At 39.1% G+C, this 27903-nt stretch overlaps 1 protein-coding gene across 1 annotated transcript; it reads left to right on the top strand.

Moving 5' to 3' along the window:
* The first annotated feature begins 22429 nt into the window (after positions 1 to 22429).
* On the top strand, positions 22430 to 25366 carry LOC131981401 (cell surface glycoprotein 1-like). Its single transcript, XM_059345673.1, has 6 exons — positions 22430 to 22760; positions 22863 to 22934; positions 23044 to 23162; positions 23275 to 23335; positions 23442 to 23536; positions 23647 to 25366. The coding sequence occupies exons 1-6, from the start codon at positions 22716 to 22718 to the stop codon at positions 25364 to 25366; spliced, it is 2112 nt and encodes a 703-aa protein (XP_059201656.1). The 5' UTR covers positions 22430 to 22715.
* Positions 25367 to 27903: the final 2537 nt, after the last annotated feature.

Genomic DNA, 27903 nt, shown 5'->3' with positions numbered 1-27903 from the left:
TAACGATCATAACAACTTTATGTTGTCTTACAGGCGGGATTTACCAAGATTTTATCTAATGCTCGTTTTTTTCTCTTTCATGTGGGCAGCTTGTAAAGTCACACTAGAAAGTACTGAATGTTCTTAGAATGCAAGGAGAATATTATCAATATAAAATCTCTACATGCAGTAGGAAACATGAGAGTTGGAAAGACATAAAGATAAAAAGACAGAAAACGATTACAGCCGACTGCAGAATTTATGGTTTTTGAAGCTGACGCCTTGTTGTTGCATGTCGACTATAAATATAGATTTATTTAGAATGTCTCTGCTTACCCTCAAAGTGCGCACATATGACAGCAGATTGATGCCGATCTCGTTTGATGCGTTATGCTTTTTAACATTGCTTCAGGAAGATGAAAGCAGAGTCCTCCCTTTGAGCCGAGAATCAGTTATGTTTGCTTGATTATGATTTGCAGCAAAAATTAGCTATTCCCAGTCTTTTTATAGAAAACATAGACATATTTTTTTTTCACATTATTCAATGTATGTCTGGAATACAGCTACAAGCACTAGTGACTCACGAAATGTAATGGTGTGGCATGAGATGAAGATGCTGCAAAGAAAATGAATTCCAGCCGCATATTCGACACGACATATATTTTGTGGGCATAGAAAGCATCAATAATGGTGTGTTGATTGCCACAAGGACACTTGGTCCAAGAGGAATATGATGCATTTTATTCTAAAGGATATAGAAAGAAAAACATATTGAAGATTGCAGGTCTTTTTTATTTGTATTGTCCTTGTGTCAACAGTCATTTTAAATATTTAACTTTGTTTTGGTGTCTATGTGACAACAATAACCCTGGAGAGCTCAGGCTTCTATTTTGAAATATTTTCACAGAAACAATATTCATTTTAAATAATGAGTCTGCAGTCAAATCAGCAACAAACCTCCCCTGTCTGAGCTGTTTCTGACCTTTATCAGTGACACACCAGATGATTAATACTCTTTCTTGGTTTGTCTAAAGAATATTATCAGATGTTATTTTTATTTTCCTTTGACTAATATTTGAAGCACTGATTGGGGAAAATATGTTCTTCAACCTTGTACCCTCTGCAGCTATTTCTGGACTGGCCTTGAGCCTAACGAGAGTTTAATTTTTTGGAAAATACATTTGAAAGTCTATTATAGTCAGTCCTTTTAGATCCTGTGTCATCTCTCTTACCAGGTGAAATCTGTAGAATAATGTTGCTGAGTGAGATGGACGGAAAAAAGAAAAGAAAAAGGCGCCGTTGAAAAAAACTAAAAGAGAGGAAGTTGAAATCCCTTGAGGCTGATGCAGCCAGAGGTTTTCAAATGACAAATTAATAATTTGGCACTACTGCCACTAAATCCGTGCAGTCAATAAACCTGAAGGCACTGGGAGCCGAGAAGAGAGCAGTGAACCCAGTGATACCAGTTCAACCGTAGCTGAAGCAGTAAGACCGAAGATAATAAGATAAGATAAGCATGGTCTAGTATGGCTAGCTGGCTATTAAGCTATATTGGATGCCTTTTGTGAAGGTGATGAATTTGTCAGTGTCACTTTTAGTGAAGCAACCATTGACTGTATAATAATAGTGGACATAGTCAATGTGATGACACCAATTGGTTTGTGGACTGCTGCTTTGCTCAGGATTTAAAAATATGCAACGTCATCAGCTAACGCTAGAGCTAGATAGCTAGCTTGTCTAAGAAGGGACAGTCTCTCTTATAAATAGACAGCCATCTCCAGGCCCGGCCCTAACCAATCTGGCGCCCTAGGCAAGATTTTAGGTGGCGCCCCTCTTGCATCGCCAGTGTAGCGTATATACTCACAAGAAACCGAAGAGCTTTATCTTTGACCTTTTTTTTTACTTAAAGAAAGCAAATTCACAATCAGAATAGTTAACAAGATACAAAATTATAAATAAATAAATAAATAAATACAAAAAATTAAAAATGAATATATGAAATACAATCATTTTTACATACAGTACATTCATAAATAGCCTACATAAAGTACAAGATCTAACTAAACACACAAAAAACAAATACAAATAAAACGTGTCAACAAGTTGCATAAAACAAAATAGAAATACAACATAAATAAGGCACTGCACAAAACAAGATATTAAAGAAACCAGTAATGACTTTAACAACTATATTACAAAAAAGGAGATCCTACTGCTGAGGTGGAGGCAATGGGAGGACCACTTGATGCTGCTGCATCACTGGTGGGTTGTGTTGCTGAGGTGGAGGCAGCAGCAGTAGATGTGGTAGATGGCCCAGAGGGGATTCAGAAACTTCAGCAAGGCATCTGAAGAGAGGAGTATGTGACACCATTGAGTATTACAGTCTAATAATAAAAACATATGATTCCAGGAATAAAATGAAATAAAATGAAATTATATCATATAATATAAATGGAAAAACCAGATATATGTATGATGTTGACTGATATGCAAATTAGATTAGATTCAATTTATTGTCATCATCACAGTGAAATGCTGAATATCAGAATGCAATGTAGCAGTATAATATATCATATGAGAATGTTATGTTATGGTTATCTCTGACCGAATCACAGCAGTGCTGATATTCAAAACAGCATTCCCTCTCATGTGATATTGCTTTATTAACATTAATGATGTGCACTTTAACAACTAGGCTTACAACTATAATATATAAAGGGGTGGAAAAGTGGGTAAACGTTAGCTAACCAGAAGGCAATAAAAATGCAAAGAAATGTAAACAACTGCTTAAAAGATCTTATATTTACAAATGTCCCAGAGGAATGTAGGGTGGGAGTACTGTAATTACCTACATTATTATTTTCCATAACAACTTAGCCCCCTCCACTGACGTTAAAACAGTTAACGCTAGCTATTTATTGATTAGCAATTAGCGAATCATGTAGCTTAATGTTAAAAGCCAGGTTACTATCACGTTCTGTAACAGACAAATTATTTCATGTAACGTTACCTCTGTCTTTGTCTCGTTTCTCCTCCTCTTCTTGTCTTTTTTTCTTCTCTGGGCACAGGACAGTTTGGGCCGTTTTCACATCTTGTGTTGATGTTTTCGTATGGTGACGTCCAAAAACAATCATGGAGGGCACGTGCTCATCAGCATGTAGGGAAGGGAGGGGGCGCACCGCGGGAGGGGGGTTTGGGTGGGGCGACATAATGTTGTAACATTACAAACATATTATATTATTTGTATTAAATAGGCTTTGCTTTGGATTTAAATTAACGTGGGATTATTTTTGTATTAAGAAATAATAGTACCAACTAGTTATAAAAAATAGTGAAAGTTACACTTTTTTTTCCTTTCCCATTTGTGGCGCTGGCGTGGCGCCCCCGGATGGACGGCGCCCTTAGCATTTGTCTATACGGCCTATGCCACGGGCGGCTCTGGCCATCTCATTAGTGTCTTTTAGTCCAGCTGAACAGTAAAGAAGACAATAATCAACCAAATGGTGGTTAACTTTGATGAAGTGCAAACATGTGAAAGGGTAAAAATTATACAACAAAACACACAGTGCACCATGGTAGCAACTTATAAATCATACAGCAACCCTAAAGCATACCCTGATTTGTCATCTATTTAACTCGAATAGTCCAGCAGATTAAGTCCATATTCCAGGACAACCATTCACTTTGTGATACAAGCATCAAATTTGGCATGAATAACTCCAAGCGCCATACTTTTTGAGAAGAGCCTGTTAACCACCTGAAAATTCAAACATGGCAGCCATTTTTCAAGATTTACTACTTTGGTTTGACACATTTTTGTACTAATTCATACTAGTATACTACTTCTTCCTCCAGGCTGAGAATATTGTGTCTGAAGTGGACAGATTTAAGCAAGAGACAGGAAAGCGATGTCATTGTGCCAATAGTACTTTTAGCCCACCTCTTCTCATGAGCAACACATTCCCCTCATTCTATTTTATATATATTTTACTAAAGTCAATGTTATCAACATTGTTCATCTTGTTTGTATAAAGTGTAGTGCAGGGAGTTGGCGAGGTGGTCTGAATCAAGAAGTCCAGGGTAATTTCTCATCCCCAGTCCAGTCCGTCCCAGGTGACATTGAGTGAGAGGCGGGGTTCATCCTGGACAGGTCGCCAGTCAATCACAGGGCTGACATGTAGAGGCAGACAACCATTCATGCTCACATTCACATCTAAGGGCAATTTAGTCCCCAATTTACCTAACCGTTATGTCCTTGGACAGTGGGAGGAAACCAGATAACCCACTTTGTAAAGCTTAAAACCTTGAACAGACCTCCAGGAGGCCTAAACATCTGTGCCAGATACATCTGTCAAACACAAGATCTCAAACACAAAATCCTGGCAGCACTACACATTAATGGAAAGCTTCTTTTTACATTATAAGTAACTTTTCAACTCTGTATGTCTTAAAGCCTTGCCTATCAAAAAGAAAAGTGAGAGTACGTAACTGCTTGTGAAATCATTTTCAATCAATCTTTCATTTTTTGCCATTTTTTCATATTGTTGAATAACCTTGAAAGCTCAATCAAAGCATTGGGGATGAAAGCTTGGTTTAACCCAGGGTCGCATGGAACCAAAAGAAGAATGGAACCATAAGAAGAATGTTTTCAGAAGGCTGAAGAAGATAAATGGCAGGTGTCAAGGAAACAGTGAGAATACAGGCAGAGTGACGCATGGAAGCCGATCTCTGCCAGTAAAAGACAAAAATAAGATTGAAACTGAGCCGTGGGATAAACTTTCTAAAAATAAAAAAAATCAAACTTCTCAAAATATTTAGAAACTTTTGCAACAGTTTTGCAAATTTAAAGAATCTTTTTTTGAAATGCAAAGTTATTTATTTGAGATTAAAAAAAGTCATTATTTCAAGAAAGTTTCTCATTATAATGATCTAAGATCCTTTTTTAAAAATATATATATAATATTGGCGGATGAGCCAGCCATCGCTGCTCCCTACAAATACTGGTACTGATGCTGACCAGCTACAGATTCTGTTCTGTGCTACTTTCTCTGTATACCAGTGCTGCATTTCACACTAAAGGCCCTTTTCTCAGCAGATATTTTGGCTCGTCATAGTAGGAAGAGCACATTAACAATGGCTCTATTCAAGTGTCTCAGTGAAGCATGACAGTGTGACAGTGAGCCAGCATGCACAATACCACAGTCCTAAGAATGAAGCGGCTAAATGAAATTCAACCATCATTTATTAATATTTACACTAGTGCTTCTCTAACTGTGACATCTCAAAATGTCTTGCTCTGGAAGAGTGACACCAAGGGGTCCTGACAAAGTGTTGTGATGAGTAGGGAATGAGAACGGGTTGCAGCACTTTAGAAAATGTATCTGTGGTTTGTAGAATTCATGTTTCTGCATCAGCCCTGTTAACATGTTCAACATCCCCCTGGTGAAATAACTCATTGCCTTAATAGCTCTTGTGTTGCAGATGACACACAGCTGTATGTTGTTTTTTTTAAATTTGTAATTCAAAACTACACGGTGGTGTTGTGGTCCGCACTTTTGCCTCACAGCATGAGGGTCATGGGTTGACATCCAGCTTGGGGCCCTTGAGCGTGGAGTTTGCATTTTCCCACATGTGACTCTAAATTGGTGTAAGTGTGGTTGTCTGTCAACCCTGCAACCCTGTCTGCCTCTCATCCAATGTCAGCTGGGATTGTCTCCGAACCCCGCGACTCGAATTCGTAAAAATTGTTATGTAACGCCTCATCCAAAACTACTTGGTGCAGTTTTCTACACCTTTTTGCAAGTACTCTTTTTATTGGTCCGGATAATGTTAAGCACAGTTACTAAAATGTAATTGTCCCAGTTTCTAGAAATGTCAATCCTTAGCACAAGTGTAATTGTTAACAATTAAAACAAGTGCATTTCATATAGGTGAGCTAGTCACAGGGTCCTTAAATTGTGCATGTTGACTCACTGGCATGGCTAACTGGTACACTTAACTAAGTGTGCCTCTTCTGCAATGAAAAGTGAAATTGTCAGCTGTAAAAAAATAAAAAGGTAGAAACTGTAAGCAGGGAAACTTTCTCAAGGTATGGCTCATATTAACTACTTATTATAGTGTTACGAGGGTTTTAAAAAAAATGTCTAATCAAATGTATCATGTTTTTCATGTTAAATCTTGACCTGAAAAAATAACTATAGCTGTCAGCTAAATGTAGTTGTAGAAGTATAAAGTTACATACAATGGAAATACTCAAAAAAGAACCTAAAAATTTAACTTAAGTACAGTAATTGAGTAAATGTTCTAAGTTACATTCCACCACTGATACTGAGGGATGGACAACTTTTGAAAATCCTTAGACTGGAGGAAGAGCGATGCTCTCTGTGTTACTCACGACGAAAAAAGTCAATCTCAATCTCAATATGGAGATCAAAATTATTATATTTATGCACTAGGGGAAATATTTTCCTGGCAACGAAAATAATACCTGTTTTTGTTGAGTACTGCACTGAGTCAGTTTTAGATTGTGCCTAGGGGAATTCAAAGAGAGACACAGCTCTATGTCAGCTGCAAGGTCGATTACCTCCCTTTCACTTAAAGGATTGATTTTAAAATTTTACTCTTGACACATAAAGCATTTAATGGTCACTTAAAGGAGTCAGACAACCTGGAGGAGCCTTGAATGCTTTCCTAGCAGGGATTCAACTCGGATGCGGTTATTTTGGCTTCATCAGGCCGGGACCCCCAGCATGTATTGGGGTGGTTTGCAGTCGAGTGTGAAGCGGTTATGATGAGAGTCAGTACCTCAGGTGGGCTTTTACTGGCCCAAGCGAAGGAGTTCAAGTAGTGAGGGTAGAAAGAAACGTGAGATTGACAGACAGTTTGGTGCAGCATCAGCAGTGATGCGGGTGCTGTACCAAACCGTTGTGGTGAACATTGTGGATCCATCTACGTTCCACCCCTCACCTACGGTCATGAGCTTTGGGTAGTGACTGAAAGAATCAGATTGTGGAGCTGAAATAAGTTTCCTCTGTAGGGTAACTGGACTCAGGCTTAGAGATAGGGTGAGGAACTCAGACATCCAGGGGGAGCTCGGAGTAGAGCTGCTGCTCCTTCACGTCTAAAGGTCCAGCTGAGGTGGTTTGGGCATCTGGTCAGGATGCCTCCCATGCGCTTCTTATTACAGGTGTTCCGGGCACGTCCACCTGGTAGGAGGCTCTGGGAAAGACCCAGAACACGCTGGGGGATTTTATCTTTTGCATGGCCTGCGAACACTTCTGGGTCCCCCAGGAGGAGCTGGACGTTGTGGTTGGGGAGAGGGACTTCTGAAATACTTTGCTTAGCCTACTGCCCACGCAATCCGGCCCCGGCTAAGCGGATGGAAATGGATGGATGGATGGATGGATGGATAGATGGATGGATTCATCTCAAAGTTTCAAAGAAGCCAAATTAGCACACTTAAGACAAAGTATCTGTAAACCATATCACCAATTTGGTTCCAATTTCTTTGTCTTTGTCTTGACTTGTATTGATAGCTTGTATTTTGTTGGCTGTACACTTCTGCTAGCTTATATCTACCCATTTTCTTCTTCTTGAAGCTACTTCTGTTTTAAACAGTGTTACATTTTGTGTCTATCATGGATTCAATTTTAAGGAACTGCAGAGTTGATATTGTTGGGTTGTCTTAGATAACATGACATCTTTTACCAAGCAGCTAGTGTTAGCGGACTAAAGTTAGGGCTAGCTTTAACAGGCTAGCATTAGTTTACAACAAAGGCTTGAAGGCTGGAAATGCAAACAGGTTCTGAGAAAGGTTGAACCAACGGCGATCCAGCATCAGCCCAGGACTAGGTTTGTGTTGGTCGCAACGGGGAAGGTGTACTACAATTATCAGTGATCTACTCACTTGGGGCTGCCCCTAGTTAAGGAGTTAAACAGGTTTTGTTCACAAGGAAGGGTGTGATGAAGTTCATTACTGTCAATTAATGAATCAATGTACCTGCTGCATCTGGAACTTCTTTCACTGAATGTCTGAAGAGCTGAAGTTTACAGGATATGGAGCTCAGAGTTGGACTGCTGCTTCTTTGGGCCAGGTGTGATGGGGATGCCTCATGGATGTCCTGCAGTGGAATTATTTAGGACACACCTAACCAGTAAGAAACCCTTTGATAGCCCTAGGAGGCAGTGAGGGGATTACAAATTCCTGTCAGCCTGGGAACACTTCAGGAAGGCTCAGGGAGAGCTGGAGGACAGCTAAGAAACAACAGTGGGTTTAAGCCTGTACGCGTTAGCATGACTCATCTCCATAATCCTGCTCTTTATTATTCACAGAATTACTTTTATTCCACTACCCACTGCATAAACCGGAAAACCATTAAGAATACTGAATCTTAACCAACCAGTTTTATGTGCAGATAAGCATTAAAGTTGGTGTGGTCTAATGCTGGGTGCTCATGATTTAATGAAGGAGGCACAATAGATCTGTTATGCATAATCATGCTTTGATAATGTGCATCGCTTAGATCAGGAAGTGCAGAAAAAAAGCATACCCTCCATCTTCATATGACTGTAGAGAGCTAATCAAGTGAAAGAAAATGCCTTCATTAGACATGTTGCGTGCATTCCTGGAATTATTACTGTAACTGTGCATGTATAATTGTGAAACAATTTCAGAGAAGCCTATGTGTTTGCAAACTAAAGTGATAAAAATAGCACAGGATAAGCACAAGCAGTGAGAGCACTGTTGACCTGGTTTGAGCAGGCAGACCAAATGAAGCAAACGTTACACATAAAAGACAGTCAACTCAAGATTGCATGCAGTTGAACCGCAGAATTCTCTATTTATCCAAGTGCTTTTCCAAATGATCCAAGTTCAATTTCCAAAAAACAACATCACATTTTGATTTGATACCCATATCAGCGAGATTTTCCAAATGATTCAAGTTACATTTTCAAAAAACAACTGAAACAAATTGTGTCGATGATTTAACTCTACTTGAATCTCCTTGACGCTACTCTTTAATGACATTTGTGTCAATATGGAAACTAATGGAACACTTTGTTTAATCACAGCTTCTGAACGAGCCCCTTTCATCTCTTTATCTTTATTCCTCCTGTCTGTGCTGCTCTTAATGCCCTGGCTCCTGCAGAGCCACCGACGTAACACGAACTGATTGATTGCCTTCCCGTACTTTCAAAAACTATATATTAATTTGTTCGCCAAATGTGCTTTTCTAAATGATCCAAGTTACCTTTGCAAAAAACAACATCACATTTTGATTTGAGAATGACCATATACCTCGAGTGATTTTCTGTTCCCTAAATGCATCGTAGGCAGGCAGCAAAGGCTCTACCTTGGTCACACGGTCCATGCTTAAGGAGTCCTTACACAAAATATCTGCAATAAAGAATGGTCCAAACCTCCAGGAAGTTTTGCTGAAATGTTTTCTATTTATGCTCAGAGTGTATATGGAGACAGATGTAACTCTTACGTACGAAATGGAGCAGTATCACCGGAGATCATGGGGATAGTGTAGCGAATAATCCAAATGAGACACGACCATAGGACCAGATATAGAAAACTAAGTTAGTTTTCTAGTAAGTTAGGAGAAGATATTAATTAAAAAGTATTCCCGGCCCATATGTCACAATGTATTCAATTCAAGAGGTACATTATGAAAAGCCTCCTCCACTGTTGACCCTGAGCTGTGCTCCACTCAAATGAATGTATTGTTTAACATGCATGCCAACATAAAGGACGCATGGAAGCATTTGAACAGTGATGGTTACAGCTTTTGAAATCAATGAGTGAGGAGCATAAATGATGTTTTTTAAAGTTTATTCAGAACTTGAATCAAAAAGCTCAAATCTGCTCCTATATCTACCTTTGCCAAACCCACAGCTACCATATGTCCTCCATACTGATGCACGTTGTGAAGGCTTAAGAGCTGCAGTCTTCCATCAACAGGGGGGAAAGCTCAAAGTTATCGCTTATTCTCGACGAGGACTTGACAAGAATGAAAGGAACTTCTTCGCTCACAAGTTCCTCGCCCTGAAGTGTGCTGTTTGAGAGCACTCAGTCACTGCTTCTTTGGCACTAGCTTCACAGTCCTGACTGACTATAATCCCCTCACATATGCAGCAACATCCGCCGAGCTGTTAGTCCACTTCACCCATAAGGACAGAGCACGGCAGGCCAACTGTGATTCAGAGTCATGAGAGTTGATTACATGAAAAGATGTTGACACTGTCAGCAGTTATCATGCTGATAATTCTTCCCATGGTGGTGACGTGGTGGGGTAACCAGTGGTGGAAAAAGTATTTAGATCACTGATGGGTAACTGGAGGCCCGGGGGCCGCATAAGGCCCGCACCCTCACTTGAAGTGGCCCTCAGTACAACTACATGCATTTGAGCATGAAATCTTAAAAGTGCAGTGTAAAAAGGCACAAAATTACTTCTTGCTATTAATGTTGGTCTGCTGTTCATGCACTGAAAAAAAAAAGAAATCACAGTAAGTGGTTATTTTTTTATTTGCTTCAAACCTTTTGTATTCCTATTTATACTGTTTTACATGCATTTGAGCATGAAATATGTTCAATTACTCCACTGTAAACATATTGAAAATTGCAGTTTCATCATATCTGGTTAAGTGTACGGCCCTATATGTGGCCCTGTGGTAGTGGTGATGAAAAACTGTGGCCCCCTCCAGCATTTAAGTTGCCCATCCTTGATTTAGATCCTTTACTTAAGTAAAAGTACTAATACCACACTGTGAAATTAGTCCACTACAAGTAAAAGTCCTGCATTCAAAACTTACTTAAGTAAAAGTACAAAAGTATCAGCATCAAAATGTACTTAAAGTATCAAAAGTAAAAGTATTTGTTATGCAGAATGGACCCACTGAGATTGTTTATATATTCAAAATATACATTATTATTATTGATGCATTTATGTAAGCAGCGTTTTCATTTTGTAAAGATACTGCTACTTTTAACTACTTAAAATACTGTTAAAAAAGGTTTAAAAAATAACTAAAAAAGTAACTAAAGCTGTAGGCTTAATGTAGCTGAGTAAAAAGTACAATATTAGCCTCAAAATGTAGTGGAGTAGAAGTATAAAGGTTGATAAAATGGAAAAAAGTACACATACACCTCAAAATTGTTCTTAAGTACAGTACTTGAGTAAATATAATTAGTTAGATTCCACCACTGGGCATAGTGACTCATTGTTGGAAACAGGGATGTTAAAGTGGGGCAATTTCTTGACCCATCTATCCATCCCTCTGAACTACAAAATACTACACATGAGAAAGAAGAAAGAAAAATTAAATTAGCCTTCTGCTACATGCACAAACATGCAGTATAATCCCCAGAGCGGTTTATCCTATTGAACACATAATGACCATTTATGACCGGTCAAAGTACAAGTAAACATTTTTCATAATTTAATTTAGATGAGTGTATATATTTGTTTACAGAATCAGTAGTGTGTGTGTGTGTATGTGTGTGTGTGTGGGTTGACAATTTGTCAGTGTGTGCCATGGCTGCCTCTGTAAAAGAAAAAAGAAAGAAGAAGGGCAAGATGGAGTGAAGTTAAAAGAACAGCCTGTGGCAATCTGCCAAACTTGTGTTAAAGAAAGATAATTACTGGAACAAATTGTGTCTATGATTTAACTCTTGCTTGAATCTTCTTGACGCTACTCTTTAATGACATTTGTGTCAATAAGGCAACTGATGGAAAACTTTGTTTAATCACAGCTTCTGAGCGAGCCCCTTTCATCTCTTTATCTTTATTCCTCCTGTCTGTGCTGCTCTTAATGCCCTGGCTCCTGCAGAGCCACCAACGCACCACAAACTGATTGATTGCCTTCCCTTACTTTCAAAAACTATATCTATTAATATGTTTGCCAAAATTGCTGGATGTGGAAAATCCATCAGTTACACTGCAGAGTAGTGTGTGCAACATTTGGTTTCAGAGTTTTAAAATAGATCGGATATAACTACAATCAAAGCAGAAAATCACAATCTGTCGTCCTGCTATGCCCGCTGCTCTTTACACATGTGGAGTGCCAAACCCCACATTGTTAAATTGACAAAGTTCAACTGCTATTCTTTATATGTCATTTTGAGTTTTTAATGGTGTAACTACTCTATACTCTTAAGGCTTCAGACACGGCACAAATGTTTTTTTCCCTGACAGTCATCAAAGTGTTTTTAATTTTAAGTATAAAAAACGTCCATGCAGTTTATCTTTAGCAGGCCTTTTGATGCAGCCTAAAGAGTGTAAGTGCACATCACTCAGCTTCCCCAGAAATAAACAAAGTTCAAACTGCTTATTTTCACCTCAAAGATGTAAAAAGAAATCTGTATGCTGTATTGATCCCGCTGAGCCCAGTGGGCTTTATGAATTAGTACTCACCATCTCCACAGCGAGAGCTCTCACCTCTTTGTAGCATCTGGGGATTCATACAGTGTCTGTGGGGGTTCAGCATTATCAGTATGCAGCACACATGCCTGCAGGTCTGCAAATAACTCTGTGCCCCCCTTCACCCACCCACCGCGCCCCTTTGTTGATCTATACTTTATTGCTATATTTATGAGTAATACACAGGCTCCAACACAGTCGTTCCAATCAACCAGGGGTTGTGCAAATTTCTTCCCCACTAGCCGTAAAATTTGATGAATAATTTGAATAGGTGCTGATGCAGACGGAGCTTGTGGTCAAGTGGGTTCATCTGATTAGTTTTTAAATATACTGTGCTGAAGTTACATGCTAACTGATGCCACGCTTGAATCTTGTGAACAAACGATAAAATCTTGTTCATCTGCGACTGCCCTACTGTCAGATAAAAAAATGAACATGTCAAACAAAATGTGATTCAAGATAACATCTCTCCGCCGCCTTTCTTTACAGAAGTAGATACTGCATCAGTGCAAATGGTCACAAGCAAATCGACCTGCAGCCAACCTCAAACATAATCCTCTGTGGACTTCAGTGATTCCACCACGAAGATACAGACAGGCACTAAGCCCATAGAGTAGCAGGAATCAATTATAGATTTTTTTTTCACACCACAGGGGAATGGTTTGTACCAATCACCAAGTGACAATCTCACCTTCGTTAGATCATTCACCTCAAAATGTAACCAAGGACACATTGGAGTCATTTATTGAAAAGCATAGCATATGTAAGAGGAGGCAGGGACAAAGAGTTCTTCTCTGGTATTAAGTTCACTGGATATAACAAGATTTCAGCATGGTCCTGTGGCTCAAACAGCCATCAGGTGCCTAATTCAGAGGGAAGGTCTCCTGCTCAGAGTATTCTTCTGTTCTCTGTGCTGAAATAAGAGGCAACAAAGTGCCACATTATCAGTCTTTGAAGTCTCTTATCCCATATATATACAGTACAAGTCAAAAGTTTGGACACACCTTCTCATTCAACATTGTAGAATAATACTGAAGAAGTATGAAAGAACACATGTGGAATTATGTAGCAAAAAAGTGTTAACATATTATATATTTTAGATTTTTCAAAGTAACCACCTTTTGCTTTGATGACAGCTTTGCACACTTCTGTTATTCTCTCAGTCAGCTTCATGAGGTGTTCACCTAGAAGGTGACAGGTGTGCCTTGTAAAAGAGTTAATTTGTGGAATATCTTAATGTGTTTAATGAGACCATCAAAGCAAAATGTGGCTACTTCAAAGGATCTAAACTATAAAACGTATTCTGGTTTGTTTAACACTTGGTTTACTACATAATGCTGTGTTCATAATGTGTTTCATCATAGTTTTAATGTCTGTAATATTAAAATATAGAAAAAACATTGAATAGGAAGGTGTGTCCAAATTTTTGACTGGTACTGTATATATATAAACAGATAAAAACAGACATCTTGTGCCTGCATGTGTGCAAGCCGGGGAATATCAGTCAAACTGTGGTTGGTTGTTTTGTGAAGTGGCTAAAAAAAATTCTCATGTGCTTTAATTGTGCACTCAAATGAATATCAATCAAACTGGTGTTCGTTTTTTTTCCTTTTTAAGAATGACTTTTGTCTATTTATGCAAATTGACAGAGGCACATGGAGACTTGCCACTACTCCCAATGAGAAATAATTAACACTCAAAAACACATGCACATGTTAATACACAAACAATAGAGAATACAGGAAACAATGAAGTCTGATGAGAGCTTCTAGTAGCGTCTGCTGTACGCCTCCAACATTGCAGCGCAAGTTGTTCTGTGCATGTGTTGAACCCAGGTGATATGATGCCATTTGACCTCTTGACCTCTTGACATCTTTTTAGCAGGTGGGCATCTTTTTCAACTGAATAGAATTATATATATATATAATACAACATACAAGTCTATTAATGGTCCAATCATTCTCTAAAAGCATGCACAACCAAATGGTTTATTTTTCCTTTTATGGTAAAGATAGTGAAGTGAAGCCAATGTAGTTAAAATTTACCATTGTTACAAAATAAAAGCTTCTGATCATTCATTATTGTTTATATGACACGTTAAACCTATCATAATTATATAAAACTTATATATGAAATCACTTTTCCACCATTTGGTAGAAGCCTATATTTATATATTTTTTTTAAAAACTGTGGGGTCTGTTAAAAATGAAAACATTGCATTTTTTTATTGTCTGTTATTATTGCCCCTAGACAAAAAATGAGAGAAATCCATAGCTTTTTTATTGAGATGTTTTATTTTTTTATTGAAGAGTTAAAAGCACTAAAATGCCTTTTTTTTGTATCTGCTTTTTCAAGGGAACGCTCACTTTTTTCTTTCTTTCTTTTTTTTTTTTTTTTTTTTTTACAGATGCTTACATCATGGAAAGTTTTAACATTTACATTTCCATGGCAACTGATAAATCTACTGGTGAGGAGGATGCTGCGATTATGGTCAAAAGGTACAGAGCCTGTGAGATTAAAGTTGTTAAATTGTCAGATGTTAAAATTAATTTAATGTTTCATACAAATTCATGACACAATAACCAAGAACTGAACCCCTGAGTCACGTTTAACAGACACAGCACTGAAGTGATTTCAGGTGCGTGGTGAATAACAATACATCATCCTAAAATCAATACTGGATTTCAATAATCAATACCGTCTGTGATCAGAACTATGTGTTTGCCTTAAAACTTTAAAGGCTCCTCTTGCTGCTCCTGGCACTGCAGTAAAAGCTCTTTGGCACTGACTCAGCCACTTAATATGCATGTATTTCCACCTACTGGTCAAGTGATAACACTGCACGCATCCTCTTTATCCCTTTTATTATCCAGCCTGTGATACAAATCTAAATTACTGCTGCAAAATAGAGATTTGTGCTGATAGTAGACATGCATGTAAAATTTTAGCATATTTATATAATAGATTGCAGTCAGTGGAGCATATCACAGGCAGCCTCGGGGGTTTATAGCTGTTATCAAAACAGGCTGAGACAGGCCTGCGTTGATTTGTGTCTCTGTTCTCAGGTGTCCCTGCATGTAATTTGTCCAGCGTGTCCCTTTTTGATCCATGCTGCAAATTTTCCTCTCAAATAGGACGCCACAGCGTGGGAGCCATTCTTAGTAGTGTGTTTTACATTAAGCCTGTCATCCTGCTCTGATGTTCTGCTATAGGGAATAAAAATAAGGTGGTGCCTCCCCCTCTTGTGGTTTGATGCAATATTACATTGGTTTGAAGTTGCAGCTCTTAACTGAGCCAACTGAGCTTTTGATATTGAAACTGAGAATGAGCTGTGCATCACAATCTGCAATTCATGAGAAAAATGTACGTGCACGGACAGCAGCTGCATGTTTCCTCCCAGCACAATATCATAGACACTCATTTCCGTGACTATAATGTGGAGTTATGTGACTGTCTGTGATCATGAGGACATTGTTTGAGAGGGAAGAGAAAGAAATCAATGTCAGGATTGAAGTGGCTGCCTTATTTCCTTTGGAGTGCAGTGTATTGCTGATTGAGCGTTCAGACCCATTCAGAACCAAGATTGCCTCTCCTCTTTATAGGCAGCTCCTGCTTGGATTGACTCTCAGTCTCATGATGCTGGTAAAAATAGCTTTATTCTCAACAGGCTGGATTTAATTTAGCAGGCCTGTGTCTTCACACTGATAGCTGATGGGAAGAAGTGTATTCATAATACCGGAGTGGACGGATCAGTTTTGTTTTTAAAATAAAAAACAGCAGGTTGTAACCTCAGTAATTGCAGGAAACAACAATAGCTAATGTGCGATTTTGCATTGTTCGCATGTGTGTGCATGTGAACAATTTCCTCTACCTTCATGTGTCATTGTGCATGGGTTTAATTTGACAGTAAAGATAAGTGTTCGGAGTAGTGAATGCTTCTCCATGCGTTCCGAATTTTCCTTCTTTAATCTCCTGCGAGGAAGCTCCTGGGCTCAGCTGCAAAGCATGGGTGGCTGTGTGAGTTATGGCATGCGAGCTCTTCGGAAGAAGAAAGAAAGGATTTCACCCAATAGTGAAAACTTATCACAGTGCAGAGCAAAAGAGTAGTCCTCCCAGATACTTACCAGGTATAGAAAAAAAAGCTTCAATATAGGACAGACAGTAGCGTGCACGAGGCAGTGCGGGTCCCTTGGGGTGACAGTAAAAAAGCCACAGGAATGTGTGCTTTCTCTGGCAATGAAATGGTGAGCAAAGAAGCCTGGATTCATTCTTCTTTACCTTCCTTAGGGCACTGACATGCCTATCTTTCTTTTTTCTCTCCCTCCTCTTGTGTGTTTGCGTGATTGTGCATGCTACCACTCTTGTGTGTGTTTGTGTGTATGTGTGTGTGTGTATAGGGTAAGTATGCCGGGGCATCATTGGGTTGAAGCTATGTGGAATGGAATTTATCAAAGTCAGTGGAGCATTGTGATGAAAGCTTTGTGAGGGAATTTCAACCATGACTATAGCCAGGGCCCATGCAAAGTGGTTAGTTTTCTCTTGCTTTTTAATGAAAATTCTCCCCAGCTATTTTGGTTCACAGGGTCTCAATATAGCTCTAACCTTTGCTGTTTATACTGTCAGCTGAATTGGCCGGTACCATCTATCGGGCGGGGTTGAGTGAATGAGAATTAAAAGACGTCTAGCATGCTGAGAATTTGACCGGGGCATCTATCTATCTGCCGTGTCCCTCGAGACAGATTCTCCATATTCAATTTGTATTTGTTCCATCCAGTTTCCATTTGGAAACTGATTGACTCAGTGCTTCCCCATCCACCATAATCACCAAATAATTTACCTTGTTGTTATCAAGAGGCAGATAATGGAAAAGAAACTAAATCCCAATCTCGACTTTGTTAGCCCAGAACATTACAATCAAATGCTTGAGTTGTTTGTTAGGGAACAAGAAAGTAAAAAGAAGGACAAAACTCTCTGTATCAGATGCTCTCAAAGCTGGCTCTGTGGCACTCTGTCCCTGAAAAGTTTCCCCCTTCACTCATTTAAATTATGATATTTTTTTTATTTACAAAAGGCTTCAGAGTTCAACACATATGTTCTTTTTTTAATTTAAGCCAATGTTATTAAAATTGACCATTCCTAACAAAATAAAAGCTTCTCATCATTCATTATTGTTAATATGATACAACAAATGTATCATAATAATATAAAAAAAATACATATATGCTGGAATTAATTTCATTTTTCCTGTCTAAAAACAGCATTCAACCATCAATCATTTAATGATAAAAGTAGTGATAAAGAGAGAAACAGTGTATTTTTTTAGTCCACCCAGGAAGTAGCATCACCATGGGGTCTATTGAAAAATGTCCTATGGGATTTTTGCATTGGATTTTGGACCATTCTAGAAAATAAACTCTGTGGCAAACACACGTTTCTGATGCTCACACATCTTCACCAATTAACACCAACTTTTATGATGTTAGAATCTGTAATGCAGCCAACAAAAGTAAAAATCTGACGTTATGCTAAAGTGAACTACACCACGGTTGCATGACTTCTACGTCACTACCGTCTCTAGATATAACACTAGACGTCTCTGACAAGCTAAGCAGCAGTTTGACAAGCTACCAAATCCGTAGCCTAATAAGTTGTTTATTAACATAATTTACAATCTATAACTAGAGAAAAGGTCCTGCCCATGTCCGGTGTGATGACATTTAGTGTCCCCGACAACCACTGTGGTCTAATTTAGCCACTTGGGAGCAACCGCCAGGTTAAGGAAATGTAAAAACACAAGTGGAGTATTTCATGTTGTACAACAAAATGTGAACATCTCTTAAGCTTGTGTTAACTATACAGACCTTATTTCAGGCACCCATTCAAAATCCTCATTGAGTTTGAGAGGAGAGACCCCATGTCACTAACATGCTAACTTAATTTCTTGATTTAAGAACTCATTCCTAGCGCCCTATAAGATTAAAAAAAAAATGTTGAATTTGTTTTCAATAAAAACTTTTAAAGATTCACTGTTGTTCATATCCAATGTTATTATTTTACAAATAAAACATTAATAAATTAAATAATAATAATAAAACATAATAGAATGATTCTTCACTATTTCTGAGATGTTTTAGAGTACATTTATAGCTCAACACATGAAGTTCAATACATATGTTAATTTTTTAATCTTTTAGTTATGTTTTAAAATATCAAATCTATGACTATGAGAACAGACACTGTGTTAAATACAGGTCTAATACATTTCTAATACATTTCTCTGTGTTTTTCTTTCACCTACAGATTTTAGGAGTGTAAATTATAGCCTAACTCAAATGATTCCTATCAAATATTCTCTATGTTGTAAGGGGTCCTTGGCTGGAAAAAGATTGAGACCCTCTGCTCTATGTGATAGTTATTTGTGTGATTGCTTCGTGGTTCCATTTGTGTGTCCCGTGCCTTTGTGCTCACATACCTAAGGCCAGTCATTTATTTACAATAACCCAGCACATTACTGTAAATGGCACGGCTGAGACCAGCTATGATGTCCTCTGCTCCTCCGAGCAGAATGAATACAGCCCATTGCCTATGCATTTACAACCTCCAGGTAGAACACATGATATCCAATTGACATTAAGTCACTATCACTGTAAATGGACCACGGTAAACACATTTGTGATTGTGGCACAATAGCCTTCCGTCAGTGCGTGATGGATGACTTACCTTCTGAATTATTTTTTGAGGACAGATTTGCTCTAACAGTTTTTCATGCTGCAGGTTTGACAAGCAGACGGCAGCTAAAAAAAAGTATGCATCAGTAGTGCACAGTTAGCAGTCATGTGTCAGTTTATATCATTTGGAGCCATTTTTTTAGGCAGTGTTCGATCTGACACGTTGCAGTATCTTCTATTCGCTGATTTGGAGTTTCATTTGCAGCCGTGAAAAGTTTCAACAGTCGATAATTATTTTTAGATAATGAAATTCACACCATGACTGCAGTAGATACAATATGATTATATGTAATAAAACCGCAGTTTCATCAGGTGAGCATGTGGAGACAGAAAAACAGCTTTAAGTTAGGCTTGCCGAGAAAGTCCTCCTTTATCAAGCACGCGCACATACACACACACACACACTCACACACACACACACACACACACACACACACAGAACAGCAGCCTTTTCTCACCACATTCTTAGGTTTAATATAGCACATTTATGCCAGGCTCCAGACATATTTCACAACACATCATTGACTGCTGTCTAAAAAAACACTAATATATTTTCACATTTATATAAGACTTGCATAACATGATGGATGTCATTATTAAATAAATACTCCACATCATTACTTTTGTTACAATAGAAAATGCCAGTCACTTACCAATCACTTACAGTCATCCTCTCTCTCCTACACATTTAAAACTAACAGATTATTGCAATCCATTAGCAGAAATATTTGTTCTAACACCATTAGCTAAGCAGCACTGAGAATAGCATTGCTTTCTCCCACTCCTACCTCTGGCTATCATATCTGTATTTGAACTCTGGTCCTCTGCTACTCAACATTCCTGACCACTCTGCCATTGACAACTTTGCATTTCAGTGCAGTGTAGGGAGGAAGGTCAGGGGAAGAACATACTGTAAGCCTATCAATGAGCAAAAAAGATATTTCTTTGGCTTCTCGTGCTCATCGATTTACAGCGGTGATGGATTTGGCCCAGTTTTTGCAGCAAAGGTTCAAAGTATAAAATGCAAAGAGGAAATAAAAAACTCTGGAATGCGAAGATATAAACTTAACAATCAGTTTACAGTGGGAAGACAAAGCACTGCTTCATAACTACAAACAGCAAGCTTGTCTTTAAGTAGAATGACATTTAACACTGTTAGAGCGCGCACACACACACACACACACACACACACACACACACACAAACTCACACACACATATATACGTAAACAGTGTATATAGAAACATATATATAATGTATGTTCCCAGGCTTGTTAGAAGCCTGAATGCTTATTACTCCAGTTTACTCAATCATTACAACATGTTTTTTTAATCATGCCTTGTTTTCCAACACTGGCCCAGTTAGTTAATAGCACTGTAACATAATTAATACATGATGAGTTTAGACACACACACACACACACACACACACACACAGAAAATGTGCATTTACTCTCATACTTCACCCTCAGCAGCTCTAAAAGACATGTATAAATTTCAATCAACAGAAACACACAGAACTGGAAAACAGAAAAGGCAAAATCAATTCCAATCAGCAGGAACCTGACCTAATGCTAACTATGAAGTACTGAGTCACTTGCGGTAACTGCGTAAAGGGGAGGCTGACCACATTAGAGGGGAAATAAATGGCATTTTCAGCCTGGTTTTAAGGAGATCTACAGAGTGCACCTCCCCACTCTCAGCAGACAGGCCATTCTAATGCAAGGGAGTATCGGTAAAGCTACCCGGTGGCACTGACTGATAGCAACGACCCTGTGAATGCAACAGAAAGTGTGTATGATTCAACAAGATCTGATAAACAGGATGATGTTAATACGAGTAATGTGTCACAAGCTTCAACTAAATGTAACTTCCAGTAGAGATTGGACAGAAGACCCCTGGACTAGTCTCCAGTGTCCTGTTAGCTGACTAAAATGTCTTTGGACTGGAAGAGGGAATCAAATACTGGGAGAACAAACAAACTACAGAAATCATCAGTTCCCTTTTAATCCAAAAGATGCTCATGTGAACAACTAAGAAGATACAGGAAATCTTTGTTATTGTCAAAATAAGTACGCAAAATCTCCATTTGAGAAGCAGTGTAGGTGCAGCATATTTATAGACATCTGTAGTTTGAATTCAGTCCCTCTCTAAGATCAGAACTTGCAAATAAGTTATGTAAAGTTGAGAGTAATCAGCAAAGCAATGTAAAAGAAATGAAAGCAGACTTTACAAATGTTTCCTCAAAGTGACAGATACAGAACAGTAATCAGCCCAGAACAAAGGTTTGTACAACCCTGATTATAAAAAAGTTGGTACTGTGTGAATTGTAAATAAAACAGAATGTGAAAATTAACATATCCTTTTCACCATATAGTCATCTGAAAAATTTACAAGGACAATATTTAATGTTTTATCTTATCAGTTAACCCTCAAAACCCTTTAAAATTTGTGGCACGTTATGAAGCGCAAAATAGGACAGTGGAGTCCCCAGATTTTTGAGCAACTGAAGTTGTGTATAAAGCAAGAATGGGAAATAATTTCAGGGCCACTTTGATGTGCCTTTGTTGGACGTTTCCCTTCTCCAATCCAATCGTGTGTGATTTTATGTGGTTATCCCTCTGTTATAACTTTTAGATACCCCGAGTCTGCAACTGTGGTCATCACCCTGACAATATTGTAGATGTATTATTATTTTTGTAGTATAATTAGGAGTATCTTATTTTCTATTTTTTATTTAGTTATGTAAATATATATTTCTATTTGGGTATGGGATGAACTGTAAAATAAAATTATTTCTAATTCTGATTCAAATCAGAATACACAATAAATGAAAAACACAATGGGAAAACACAATTAAATGTCATGAAACAGAATTATATTTACACCACAAAAAACAACACATTATATTTGCCTAATATAATAAAAAAACATTCCAAAACCAACAATGTTTTAATCCTTTTCTGAATACTTTTTGGCTGTCAGTGGATCTAAGATTTAAAATCTTCAAAAACATGTAACTAATAAATAGCTTAATGCGTTAAAAAAAGGCTCAGTAATTTCCTTTAAAAAGCTGGGAAGTCAAGTTTTTAGCAAAGTAGAAAATTGTGCATTTGTCAGGAAATATATTCTTCAGTGGATTTATACAGTAATGAAGAAACATTACACTCATTGCAACAGTAAGGCTCATCAATGTGTTTTTAATGGTTTTAGGACAACAATGGTGGTTTATGAAACTGAGGCACAAGATTTATCACATTAATATATAGTATATTATCACAGGATTTGTATATTTATAGATATATTTGTTTAATAACAGGATAACTATTAACAGTGTTTCCTTTGTAACCTTCCAGACTGTTTGACATGTGAGTTCACTTCTAGAACTCTAGAATCCTGAGTCAGATTCTCTCTGGAGCTCAGATCTCTTCACTCAGAACACACTCTGCTCATTTGTGCCAGAGAGATCAACCGTGTCAGACTGCTTTTCGCATCTATCGTTGAACTTAAACCTGTGAATTTTTACATTGTCGCTTTGCCTGTTTTGTTTGTTGTGTATTGTGATATACAGCAACAACTTCTCAATGGAGTTTATTGAAGGAAGTAGAGGAGTCTACAGACCCATCAGGGTAAGTGACACACTCTGTCTTTATTGGAGTTCAACGTTTTCACATGTGTTTTTGAAAAATTGTGACTAAAACTAAAAGTGACATTTCTTATTTGCTTTAAAGGTGTTGTTTGATACACCCATTTATGATCGGGCTCTGCAGCTCTGCTGGAACATAAACAGCTACAAGTCTAAGGTAAGACTACTGTCCTCCCAAGCTCACAGTTGTAGAAACTAACAGGTCAATGATGACAAACCCTGTCTTGCCATGTTCAAAGATGACTCATCTCCTTTATGTTTTTTAGATTGCATTGCTGAGAGAACTGCTCATGCTTCAGGAAGCTTACCAGATCCCATCTCAGGTGACTCCTGAAGACATGATCCACTTCCTCATGGAAGAAAGCAAGAATACTCTGAGAGAACGGTGAGTTACTGACACACATACAGACCTCACAGTCTGTTCACGTCTCACTGATATTACTCTCATAATGTCGAGAGTAACAGTAAAATAAAGCTTGAGTTGTTTCTGTCTGAAGCCTTTGGGAGTTTGAACTGGAGGACTTTGATGAGGAGGACGCCAAACCTCTGCTGATGCTGGTAAGACAACAACCCTGAGAAGATTCTCAGGAGTTTGGAGTAAATGATGCTGATTTATCCTCGAAATATCTCCAAACTGCACTTCATATATAATTCCTTGTTTCAGGTGTGGGCAGTAAATATGAGCAACAAGATGAGGGACATTGAGTTTGAAGCCCAGATGCTCCTCAACTCCTCAGAGCCCTTACCTCCCAAATTTCAGTAAGATACAATTGACTCATATTTATTAACAATTAAGCTGCAGTAATTTAATATCTCTGTGATTTTTCTGAACGGTTTTTAAATATTTTTTTTTTTACTGTAATACACAGACATCCTAAACTCTTCAACGCGGCGCTGAAGTACGCCAAGATCCTGAGAACCAATCACGTGGCTCCCAGCTCCAAAGTCCTCAGTCCTCAAGAGGTGGTGTTGGAAGTTGTCCCCAGAGTCCTGCAGGGCTTCTGGGCACTTCCTCGTCGTCCCCTCTTAAACATGCCTTCCCAGAAACTCAGCACAATGTCTGTTGGGGTTACAAAGGCCGTCTTGGACCGAGTCACTGGCGCTCTCACCGGTGTGGAAGGTCAGACCACCTTCTCCCGCTCCATCAGGGACGACGTGGTCCTGTCCATCCTGACAACCATCAGACAGACGCACCCACTCCACATCCTGGTGAACAGGATCAAGAGCTTCTCACCAGAGCTGCTCAGTGAAATTGTTGATGTTGCAGCGGAACAGATTTGTGAGATGTTTCATCCCAAGAGCCCCAAAGTGCCGGCTCCTCTGAGTCCTGCTGCTGAACCTCCTGCTACCGTTCCAGTCCAGGAAGACTCCAACCTGACTGTGACACCCAGTCCAGAGACAAACCCTGCTGTGGTGTCCACTCCACCAGCTTCACCAGCACCTCCTGTGGAACCTCCATCTGTTACTGATGTGGAGACCAGGAAAGATGAATGTGACAAACCAAGCCTGGAGAACAACCCAGAACCCACCAGAGAACCAGACTCTGCTGCTGTTCCAGCCTCTCCAGCACCCCCTGTGGAACCTCCATCCATGACTGTTGTTGAGACCAGGGAGGATGAAAGAGACAATTCTGGCCTTGGAAATGACCCAGAACCCTCCAGAGACCCAGACTCTGCTGTGGTTCCACCTGCTTTGACCCCTCCTGTGGAACCTCCATCCATTACTCATGTTGAGACCAGGAAAGCCGAATGTGACAAACCTTGTACTGAAAATGACCCAGAACCCTCCAGAGACCCAGACTCTGCTGTGGTTCCACCTATTATGACCCCCCCTGCTGAACCTTCATCTGTTTCTGATGTTGAGACCAGTGAAGATAAAAATGATGAACCCAACCTGGAGAATGACCCAGAACCCACAGAAGAACCAGAAACTGCTGCTGCTCCTGTTCTTGTGTCCCCTCCTGCTGAACCTCCATGTATTTCTGATGTTCAGACCAGAGATGATGAAAATGATCAGCCAAGCCTTGGTGAAAACCTAAAATCCACCAGAGAACCAGACTCTCCTGCTGTGGTTCCAGCTCTGCTGACTCCTCCTACTGAACCTCAATGTATTCCTAATGTTCAAACCAGTGAGGAAGAAAATGATGAACCCAGCCTTGGGACCAGACCAGACTCTGCTGTGCCTCCAGCTCCTCCGGCTCCACTGACCCCTCCTGTTGAACCTGTGATCATTACTGCAGGGCAGGACGGTCTGAGCAGCAGCCCAGCTGTAACAGAGCAGCCCACCTCCAGACCAGAGACAAACTCTGCTGAGATGTCCCCTCCACCAGCTCCTCAGACGTCCCCTACAGAACCTCCTCACATTACTGATGTCCAGGACTGGGAGGATACAAGCATAGAAGAGGGCTCAGAACCCACCAGAGAACCAGTCTCAGTTCCTCCAGCTTCATGGTCTCCTCAGACCCCTCCTCTGGAACCTGTCATCATTGTTTCTGTGTTTGAGGTCGAAGAGAAGAGATCACAGGGCTTCTTCAGCTGGCTCGCTCAACCATTCTGCTGCTGCTTTAGAGCCAGTGACACACTGAGTTAATGTGTCTAACTATTAAATGAATACATGAATTGAATAAATAAATACAAATTTCAAATGAAATAAGCTATGGTCACGTGTGAGTTATGGTAATGTATGTATATGTTACTCCCTGAAAAACAGAGATAATTAATCACAAGAGTGACATAATGTGGTTTCCTCATTCCTCATTATTTTTGCTACTTTAAATAAATTTAGTTTTGGACACTCTGATTCGTGCTTTTGGGTTCAATGCTTTCTGGGTCACTACACTACGATCTGACCAGAGAATGGACCCAGCGGATTAAGACCCAGGGCAGCAAGAGCTGTCTGCTCAAGTCGCTGCTATCCAGCGTCAAGAGGCTCAACTCAGCTCGGTTGCTGGGAGTCTTCAGGAGTTTGTCGCTCGTCAGGACCAGGTTTTGGACTCTCTCTGCGACCAGTTGCAGCAGCTCTTCTGGTTCAGTGCTTTCTGGGTCATTACAATAAACTCATTAGCAAAACTGAGATAATAAACCAAGTGAGAAGTTGGGTCAATTTCTCATAGACTTGTATGAAATCAGATTTCTAGTTGCAACCAGTAGAGTACATCACCTTCTCTCAAGGTGATGTAGAATTATCAGAAATTTAAAAAAAATGTGTTGGGGAATAAAGACAGTTCACATTTCAGCTCAGTTGAGAGCAGTTTATTTTAAAGTCTCTACCTAAAAAAAAAACATCTCTAACAGTACACCTTGAGTGCTAATTCTGTGGAATAATGTGATATGGTACATAAGGCGTTAACAGCACTTTGTTGTTGTTGTTTTATGTTAAGTTCAAAAGTTTCAAGTGTACCGAAGGACAAAAACTTTGAAATAATTAAATAACACTGGAAACTGTCAAGAGTATTAACTGTCCTTCTACTTTTTTCATTAAGAGATTAGGAAGTGGCTCATCTTTCTGTATGGAATGGCATCTGCTGACGAGTGAAGGTCACTTATTATGAAAAATGTATTGACTCAATCTTCCAGCTCATAAGACACCCACATGCACTCCCACACAGACATGCTACCAGCATCGTCTTTGAAGCCAGACATCTTTTTTCTAAATGGTAAGTGAGGAGGAAATGTTATCCATATTTTGTACACGAACTTCATATGGAATGACACAGAATGCAACCCACTAATGAAACTAAAGTGACTCACGCTACGCCATTAATTCATTTAAGCTGCATTCATGCTGACTTTTGACCAGTAGGGAACAGAAATTGGTGACAGCACGACATTATAAAGTTGTAATGACTAACATATTAGTACTTCTTATGCAATAAATAAACATAGGGCAACATTGGCAGCTATTAGGAGGATTTTTTCCTGGAAAACGGATGTATTTAAAGTTAGAATAGTTACGTTTTCTGCATTAAAATGTTTAAAAACCACTGCACTTCCAATAATTTTTTACCTGGAAAATTCCATAATTTTAATAGAGGTTATGGTTCGTTTCATTTGGTTGTCTGTTCATGGTTTTATATCCCCTTTGCTCACGCGTCAGCATTGTGATTGTCTGCCAGAAGCCGCCATCGTTGACTTCTTATCCCGTTTTAAGCCACATTTTCATGATACTCTTTTAGATCTTGGTCATTTTAATAATATCATTTTCATCATCAGGATGTCTGGATCTTATCTTAACAGAGAAACAAGCTGAGCAACCGAAAGGTGACAGCTCACCTCGCAGCCCCTCTAAATCACCAAATATTTGTTTTTGTTTTGATTGAGACCTCTAGCTGCAGAAAATTACATATTGTGTGTTTAAGTCCCTTTTAACCTCTGAATTTGGACTCCATCAACTACTGTGAAATACATCTGAGTTTTTAGCTACTAGCTGTTTAGCTTTCATTCATTAGTTAGTAGCTTATCTTTCTCTATGTTTAATGAAAGTGGCTCCTACTCAACCTTACAGTAAACGGGAAGGCTGTAAAACAAAAACAATGCTTCAAAACAGCCTAAAAAGATGAGGCGTAGAGCTAAAGAGCTATGAGCTCTTCATGATTTAAGCACTATGAGCTGGCCATTTGGATTATATTTTATTATTATGGACACAGGAAAAAGAAATTCCAATTTGGGCCTCTCATCAGCTCCACCACTACCACCAGCACCACCCACACACTCTTAGTTCTAATACCAACACAGGCAATTTCAAATTGGCTCCTGGCCATTAGTCTTGACCGCTACAGCAGGTTTTATTTGCTAGTCTGCTTAGCTGCTCACCTTTGCCAAGTTCAGCTTCGTCAGTCAAACCTGTGGCTTCTTTTCACTTTTTTTTTTGCCAGAAATGTGTGGATTGCCTCTCTGCTCATTTCATTTTCTTGTTCTCTCTGTATCCTGGCTTTTTGTTTTTGAGCTCCAGATTTGATGCGTGGCACCTTGACTTGGCTCAGGCATTATTACATTTTTACATTAGTGGTGTTCAGGGCAGCGGAAAATGTGGGGGATATTACTTATTTAATGATAAAAATAAATATGTTTATCATGTAAATGCCTCGAGGGCTACACGGTGGTGTAGTGGTTAGCACTCTTGCCTCA

Source organism: Centropristis striata, chromosome 12, assembly GCF_030273125.1.
Source record: "Centropristis striata isolate RG_2023a ecotype Rhode Island chromosome 12, C.striata_1.0, whole genome shotgun sequence".
Taxonomy (NCBI): domain Eukaryota; kingdom Metazoa; phylum Chordata; class Actinopteri; order Perciformes; family Serranidae; genus Centropristis; species Centropristis striata.
Note: the sequence above shows the minus strand (reverse complement) of the source record. Positions and strands in the feature narration are given on the sequence as shown.

Bases quoted from the DNA above. Each gene is read 5' to 3' on its own strand.
- LOC131981401 (XM_059345673.1), top strand. From the start codon at position 22,716: ATGGAGTTTATTGAAGGAAGTAGAGGAGTCTACAGACCCATCAGG. The intron at 22,761-22,862 runs GTAAGTGACACA...TTTGCTTTAAAG, and splicing joins GAGTCTACAGACCCATCAGG to GTGTTGTTTGATACACCCAT. The intron at 23,336-23,441 runs GTAAGACAACAA...TCCTTGTTTCAG, and splicing joins CCAAACCTCTGCTGATGCTG to GTGTGGGCAGTAAATATGAG.